This window comes from Alligator sinensis, unplaced genomic scaffold (assembly GCF_000455745.1).
Source record: "Alligator sinensis unplaced genomic scaffold, ASM45574v1 scaffold199_1, whole genome shotgun sequence".
NCBI lineage: Eukaryota > Metazoa > Chordata > Crocodylia > Alligatoridae > Alligator > Alligator sinensis.
In genome coordinates this window covers 1171103-1179718 of record NW_005842008.1, presented here as the reverse complement: position 1 = coordinate 1179718, position 8616 = coordinate 1171103, and the positions used below count along the sequence as shown (strand labels likewise).

Sequence of the window (8616 nt, the reverse complement as noted above, 5' to 3'; positions counted from 1 at the left end):
CTCTCCCCGGGACCGGGCCCGGCCTCCAGCCAGGAGGCTCCAGACAGCTGCGCCAGGATCTGGAGCCCTGGCATCAGCTCTGTACCAGTGCATGCACCCATGCCTCAGAGCGAGCAGTGGGGGAGGGGACTGAGGTAGCGCAGCCCCGGTCTCTCCCCCACTCCCCGCACAGAGGTGATGGCAGGGCTCTGGAGCCCAGCGCAGCTGTTTGTAGCAAGCCTGAGCTCTGGGCAGCTGCAGCAAGCAGAGGGCAGGCTGCAAATAGCTGCGCTAGGCTCCACAGCTCTGGCATCAGCTCCATGTTGGCAGTGACTGCACGGGCACCTCGGTGTGCGTGCAGATGCCACCAGCATGGAGCTGATGCCGGGGCTGTGGAGCCCGGCGCAGCTGTTTGCAGCCTGCTTGCTGCAGCTGCCCAGAGCCCAGGCTGGCTACAAACAGCTGTGTCGGGCTCTGGAGCCCAGTGACCAGCTCTTTGCCGGGAGTGGGGGAGAGACCGGGGTTGCACTGCGTCAGGCTCCTCCCTACCGCCCGCTCCGAGGCGTGGGTGCCGGCTCTGGGTAGCTGCTGCCAGCCAGGATCCCAGGCTGCTCCCAGCATGTAGCTGTGACGCTGCAAGCCCTGCTGGGCTGCTGACAGCCATAGAGCAGGGGCTTTGGATGGGGGGCAAGGGGCAGCAGGGCTGGGGGCAGGGGCTTTCAGTGTGGGGCAAGGGGTACAGGCAGGGCATCCTGCTATATACCCCCTGCCCTCATTTTGTTTTTCTGGCATGCCGGCACCTTCCAAGGTAGGCATTGTGGTGTTTTTTGGCACTCCGGCCAAAAAACGCTGCCTACCCCTGCTCTAGGCAGATGCATTCAGGCCTATAAATACTTGTTCTATTGGACCAGGTTTGTGAAGGCTTGTATATTCAGTTCTTGCCTATGCTTTATGGCAGAAAGATGTGTTGTATGTTAATTGTGTAGGATGCCAGTATACAGTTTCTTTGCAATAATCAACTCTGTTGTGCTGGTGTTTCCCATGCTCCAAAATTAAAAGGTACAGATTTTCAGTGCTGTGTACCCGTTCATAGTGTTGCAGGTATTAATATTTTTTAGTCACAAAACTCTTAACACCTAACCCCTTTGCCTGTTCTCAAATATAGGATCTACTGCAGCAGAAAAAAACGTTTTGGTGTATTTCAGAAGACATTAACATGTCACATATCTCTAATACTAATTTTTCCTAGCAGGTAGTAGATAACTGGATATCTAAAAACTTTTTGTTTCAGTGATATTGAAACTTCATGGCAAGAAATCATACTCAGTAGGCCTATCATTGTCTACAATTTTAAATCAGCTATCTCTCCTCCCTGTACCTTACACAAAAGACCAAATACAAGAAGATAAGCTTCATCTCTGCCAGTGTTGCAATGCAGTAGTGGATTTTACTAAACCCTTTGTGGATGAAGTTGTTAAAAATATGAAAACATCAGAAAGTGGTGAGAGAGAGCTGAAGGAAGAATTGCTTAAATTGTGAGTCTCTTTATTCTGTTTAAAATAGATGTATAATGGAACAAAATGATCAAGGGAAATTGCATCCAGAATCATTGAATAAGTTACGGTGTATCCATATTTTTATAATGGTATGAAATAACCTACAGCTCTTTAAAAACAACAAAACAACAAAAACCTTCTGTATCCGTGAACTAGTGGAAAAAGGCAAGATTCCCTTACTAGGGAGATTGACAAGGACATTGACTAGACTTCCTGTCCCTTGTGATAGTACTCCTATAACTTACAATAGAGTGAGGCATATCCCGTTTTGGAGATAACAGGTTCAAGTGGGGCCACTAGGTATCAGAACAGGAAAAAAGAAAAGCCAGGGTGTTGGATCCTTTCATGGGAGACCCACCATGAGAAACAGCAGCAAGGGGGGGGGGAGTGGCAGTTTCAGGCCTCCTGGATGCTAGTGGCATCATAACATTCTGTATTAGTGGCTATAGTAGTGTTTTTCTTGAAAGCTTCTAATTATAGTCGACCCCTTTTGTTTCAGTTGTTTGAAAAGCTTGAAATACCCCTTATTAACAGCACAACTTGATCAGCTTGAAGATATTGAAGAACATCCCTTAAGGCATTTTGCAGCTGAAATTATAGTAAGTGCAGTCAAATGAATTATAGTGATTTGCAAAATCAGTCACTATAGTCCGGTATTCATTTTAATGTCTCAGAAATCAGTTGGCTTCCTGTTTTGATTAGTAAGATGACTTGTGGGATCCTGTAAGATAGAACTGACTCAGGTAACAACCCAGAAAAGTGTAAAATCTCTAGGGCCAACAATACTTGGCTTTTAAAGTCTGCCAGGTGTTGTACAAGAAATGACTTGCAGTTAATGGAACAAATTCAGTCTTTATGATTTGCTTTGGGCTGCTGCTCTCCATGTAATCAGTACCCTTTGCTCTGTTGCAGCTGATCCACTGTTTAGTGATATACCAGCCTTTAGGGCTTCTAGGGGTTTGTTTTCACTGCACTGTTAGCTCAAGCTCTAACTCAAAAGTTTTCGTAGACTGACTGTTGTACGCACACAAATCTTTCATTTTAATTCAACAGTGCCTTAAACTCAAGCTATCTGGCCTGTTTGGGGAGGTTGATGGACACCTAAATGTTGCTGATGCCCCGGCTAGTAAGGCAGTGGGTATTTAGTCACTCCACATTGGTCATATAGTGCTCTCTGCTACTTGGGTGCTTGGCAATGTTATTACATTTATTTAAAAAAAAAAAAAAAAGATTAGCTTGGGAGGTATTAACTAAAATATAGAGAATCCAAGCTAACACTAAAGCAAAGAGAAGCCCTGTGAGGAGATAATCGTTGAGATCACTGAGTAACTGAAGTTAATATCACATTTGATTTTTTTTTAATTTGCTTTATTCACTGTAGCCCTTGTGTTTTTATTTAAAAAAAAAACTGGATATGAGTAGGTAGAGCTGAGTTATAAAAATCTAAGCCAGTCCTGTTTTGCATAAAGTGAAAATTATATTCTTTTAAGAACAGCACATACTTATCCCTTTAAAATTACACACGTGCTCAAGTCTCAGTGACTTCTGTAGTTTTTAAATACATACATAAGTGACATTCTAAACTTGTCCTACAAAATGAAGCTTCAGGAAATTTATAAGGTAGATAATTATAATGCCATTATTCTCAACTAGTGCCATTAGACTTTCCAGTCTATAAGTATTTAATAGACATTATTGGGTATTTATACACATACCTTTTCATCCCATGACGTGCTGGAGACCCAACGGATTGGAGCAGACTCAATTAATCACAAAACATGGTGGCGGTGCCCTTTTGAACTAAAACACCTTTGAGGTGTTTTAGTTCAGAAGTGTGCTGCTGCCATTTTCTCAGTGCTGACATGCATTTTGCCACTTATACAACTGCATGTGCCTCAGCTCTGGGCACTTTTAAAAGCACCTGGCACTGCAGCGCAAGCATGTGTACAGATGCTCATTTATATTTGCTTTTAGCATCTCTCAACATCAGTGGCTTTCTGATCTGGATAAATGTCCATTATAGTTTTTAGCTAAAATGCATTTTGATTATGTGCATACTTCTTTTCAGTCTCAGCAATTGCTGTATAAAAATGTTAGGCATTGTCCAACATTTCTCACTTTAAGACCCCTTTTACAGTTGCCAAACTTTTTAACTATTTAGGATGAATATTTTTCATTAATATCTTCTTAGGAAATTACAGAGTCTATAGGGAGATTACTTTTTTTGCAAACACCAAAAAATTCTGATGACTTTTGCTTTGAGAACCTCCAGCACTCAAGTGCTATGAAACAACACTTGAAATTCAAGGGTAGCCTTGGTATCAGGGAATGCCTTTTGTCATCCCAATAAAAACCTACCCATGTTTGGCCAAGTTCTAAACCTCCAAAAGCTGGGTTTGCCCATGGTGCAACTTAGACATATTGGAGCTTTGAAGCTAAATTTCTCCTTGATTTCACCCATGTTGGGAATGTTCTATGCTCGGGACTGTGTAGGACTCATTTTGTAGTTTTATGTCTGGGCTACTGCAAACTGGATCTGGTAGTAGGAGGTTGGAGGAAACTTGGACTGGCTGAGCAAGGGGCCTGGGAGTGCTGTGGCAGGGAAACTGGGACTAGAAACTGGAGTGGGAGAGAGGGGAGAGATCTGATAAAAAGCTAAGGTTCAAGAGAGTACTGGGATTGCCAGACAAATAGACTTAGTCAAGGAGGCAACTTGGGAAGGGTAACAAACGAGAGGTGCACCGATATATTGGTGCCATATTGGGTTGGCACTGATAAAAGGAAAATTAACATTATCAGCTTTTTTTGACTGGTGTAGCCAGTAATGTACCGATAAATATGCCTTCTATCCAGGGCCCCTGGACGTCACATGCCTCCATGCGGCTGCAGCATGCATGTGGCCAAGAATGCAGCTGTGCAGCATGGAGAGCAGTGCCCTGCAGATAAGTCTGTGGAGGGGAAGGATTGTGGAGCAGTAGTGGCAGCGAGTTGTGTCTCCCGCTGCCGGGTGGGCAGGGGATGCATAGCTGGTGCATAGCTCCTGGAGCAAAGTGCAGAGAGCCCACAGCGGGCAGCCTGCATCCACGCTTGCTTCACTCAGCTCCGCTCCTAAAAGCGTCTCTGCACTTTAAAATTGTGGCTGCGGTGCTTCAACTAAAGCTCATTTTTCAAGATTTAGTTCAAGAGCCCCAGCCACCATTTTTAAGCGCTGGGACGCTGATCCCTTGGCTTAAAAATGCCAAGGTATCGGCTTAAAAATGCCAAGTTGCATGCAGCTGCCCCAGTATCTCATTCACTGCCCTGGCTGGGCAGCGCCCCAGCCCCTGCCACAGTACCTTCCTCACTGTGGGGGCCTCTCGATCTGGCATCCCAGCTCCCCTTTCTTCCCTCCCCGCCCCTTCCCCTTCTTAGACTTATCTGCAGAGTGCTCACACTGCCTGGCTGTACCTGGTTATTGCTTTGGTATCAGCCGATATGCCTGGTGAATAATTGGCTATTGGTATCGGCCAAGGAAATCTTTATTGGCGTACCCCTAAACAAAACTGAACTTTAATAAGGAACATAAGGAAGGAATCTGAGGTGTCAGCTGGAAAGGGAGGTGTATGTAAGGGCTACTGCAGACTAGAGTCATGGGGTGAAGGGAGAGGGTATATATTAGGAACCACAAAAGGGAGAATAGTAATGACTCTGCAAGCAGGCTTGTAGATATTATATTGAGGTCCAATGGGAGATACTAGGACAGGCACAAGAAGTCTGAGGAATGGAGACTGAGAAAAGGAGATGGAGGTAGGGAGGGGATAGGACTAGGACTAAGACATGGGAGGGATGGGACAGAATGGGTCAAACTTGAGGTGAAGGGACAGAAGAATCCGAGCCCAGAGAATACTTTCCTTCAGACTGGGAATGAAATCACCAGTTTTGAGTCTTCCCATTCCTCTGTTCTTATCAGCTGTCTGTGAAATCCACTGGCAATCCTTTGGCACTGATCCATATAGAGGAAGACAATGTGCTACTTTAAGTAGTGTGTTAGTTCAGATAGAGATCTCTTTGGTGGATTCGAAAGTTCCAACCCTGCTGGTGATCCATGTGAATGTCAATATGTTACCATGTGATGCAGCTTCTGTTTCCTCAGTTTGTTTTTAACATCTAGGACACTTCAGATTGTTTTTAACATGGGGCTTTTGGTTTTTGTAGGAGGCTGGTTTTGTTTTGTTTGTTTAAGTGTTGCCAAATAAAGCATTCAAAAGTAAGAAAATGCCAGAACTGATACTGCCTGTTCAAACTTAATTCGGCCCCTCCATGTCTATACATTGTGATACAATCTTCAATTGCATGGTCCTTTATTATTTTTCTATAGAATGCTTGTCTCATTCAGAGCACAAGATGGAATTGCTCTGGAGAAAAGCCAGGGTTGTGCAGTGAAGGATATTCTTATCTGCAAGACCAATGCTGCATTTGTAAAGTGTATAATAAATGAGGCAAGGGCTTGCCACAAGAGGGGTCTCATGGTTAAGACAGTTGAATACTGCTGTGGAGAATTGGACCACACATATCCCTGTCTCTGCCACATGGTTCCTGTCTGATGCTGGACATCTGGTGAAATGTAGCTTTGTATATTCATTTGCTGGGTATCTTACTTGAGATTCTGATACTTGATTTGCAGAAATGCCAAACATCTACAGCTATGATTAGTTAATGGGAGTTCTGCTTTGAACATATAAAGGGTGTTTAATACCAGTATAATGCAAAGTGAGGTCCTGGGTGTTCAAATTGAGCAGTCCAGAACTACTGGATTGACTTCAATCTATTTTTGTCTTGCTCAGCATCAATAAAATGAGAATTTATCATTTTCTATGAGGTGTGTCACCTCACCTCACTACACCTTGTGAAAATAAATTGATGAATATTTGTGAGATACTCAAAAGCTGTAGTAGTAAGCATTAAAAAATGTGAAGAGATTAATGACTTTATTTTAGGGGCAGGGTTTGAATTGAATTGAGTTGTGGATTACACGTTGAACAGTGATGACACGTATTGAACAAATTCAGTATTGACTATTAAATGACTTTTCTGCAGTGGTCCTGTGAAAATACTAGTATGTGACTGATTGCATAATTATTGCTGCTATTTTCAGAATGCACATACAGAAGGGACCAAATAATGGTTACATAGAGCAACCGTAATTATGTCATTTCACAACTTTTGAATACTTGACTTCGCAACTTTTGTGATACTCCTTTAACCTACTTTTGTGTTAAATATACATATAGACAAAACTATTTTCAGGAATAATGTATAACCAGTATGTAGATATGTTACTATATTCATCATTTTACCTTTGACTCCTAGTTTGAAGCTTAAATTATTGTTTTCTCTTCTATAAAGCAGCTCTATGTCATTGACCTTTCTTTTTACAGGGCATTTTATCGGATATAGGAGAATTCACACCAGCAGTATTTTCACATGGAAGCCACAGTCAGAACTGGGATAATCATGAATTTTTGGATATAGATAGAAATGATTCTGTGGATTCTTTGGCATGTCTATCATACTTGGTGTTTGTACAGTATATTGGTATTGATTGCTTTCCAATGATCTTTAGGTAAGAGTTAATTCTCCTCTTAATTATTGTATCATAATTCTTCTGTTAATTATTGTAATTCTACAATAACTTGTATTCAGTAGCTGTTTGGTGATTGCTATAGAGCAGGGGTGTCAAATGTGCAGATCTGGTCCAGAAAACTGTTTTGGCCCATGGGCTTCCATGGAGGCTTGGAATTTGTGGGTGGGGTGATTGGGGGCATAGCCTGGTGTTCAAATTGCAGGTATGGAGCCCTTTTGGGGACACATGTCAGCACTAGGGTACAAACAATGACAGCCTTAACTCCCATGTTGCTCACCCTGCCAGTGCCACATCCGAATCTTGCCTGTGAGGCAGGGTGAGTTTGACCAACCGTGCTGGAGAGGGTAATCATGAGCAGAAGCAAATCCCTGTGTATTAAACACCAGTTATTATTTAAGCCTATGCTTACCTGTATTCTTTTCAGGGCACAGTTACGTAATTCGCATGTATACTTTTTTTTTTTTTTTAAGCCACTGGACTTGCAGATGCTTATGTTTAATTTTATATATGAGTAGTCCTACAGTAGAAGCTGAGGGGGATTTTTTTGCATTTATAATTAAGCACATATGTAAACGTGTTCATGATAGCCATCTTGCCAATAAGGATTGGAATGATAATGACTAGAATACATTTATTTTGAAGTTATTTTTTTTAGCCAAAACATGCTCTCATAGTTTTTTGTAATAGCTATTACTGCTATACATAGAGAAAGCATATTTTTATGTCACTATGTAGGCTGTATGATCCTTGCAATCTTATTTATACAGAACTTTCTGTTTTAGTCCATCCTATCTTCTACAGTGTAACCTGTTACATGTTGAAGTCCTATTGAAAAGGTAGGTATTATATTTGGAATTCCAAATAATGTATTTGATTTGTATTTGTCTGCCTTTATTGGCCCAGTTTCTTTCTGATCTAATTTTGTAATATATAAAATCAGACTTTGAACTCTCTATTCAAATTGGAAATATGTATTTGAAGCTGAAGCCTAATTTAGCAGGTTTCAGCACAAGATGATTTCCCTTCTCTCCAAAGTGTTATAACATGTCCTAACTGTAGGGCAGTTGTGTGATAGTGCACTTATTTTTTAAGTTTGTTGTACATAATTGCTTTCAAAACTTTGTTTTTGGAAAGTGACACTAAGACCATTTGTAACATTTAAATTTTCTGAATTGGTATATTGAATAATTTTCCTGAACTAATTACATAGTTTAATATGAAGCAAGGTTACCAGCAAAGTATTTGGCTGTGTCCCATAATAATATGCTGTATTTTGGCCCAGTGAAAATCAGATCTACAAAAGTGTTGTGATCATTTGGCCGTCAATATTTTCAGCCTGCAAAGAATAAATCGTAACTACCATCAGGCAAGCATGAATGATTCACAGGTTACTCCTAGTTAAGATGAAAACTCCACTTGTGCCTTGTTACAACTTGGCATATGCTTTTCATTCTCTTT

The 8616-nt window shown here is 41.7% G+C and overlaps 1 protein-coding gene across 2 annotated transcripts in view; it reads left to right on the top strand.

Moving 5' to 3' along the window:
* GLMN (glomulin, FKBP associated protein) overlaps positions 1 to 8616 on the top strand; it is a 35984-nt gene that overhangs the window by 7046 nt on the left and 20322 nt on the right. For both annotated transcript variants that reach the window (XM_025201881.1, XM_006021823.3), the window contains 4 exons: positions 1271 to 1514; positions 2035 to 2134; positions 6953 to 7137; positions 7941 to 7994. In XM_025201881.1, the coding sequence (XP_025057666.1) occupies positions 1271 to 1514; positions 2035 to 2134; positions 6953 to 7137; positions 7941 to 7994 (583 nt within the window). The remainder of the gene's footprint in view (positions 1 to 1270; positions 1515 to 2034; positions 2135 to 6952; positions 7138 to 7940; positions 7995 to 8616) is intronic.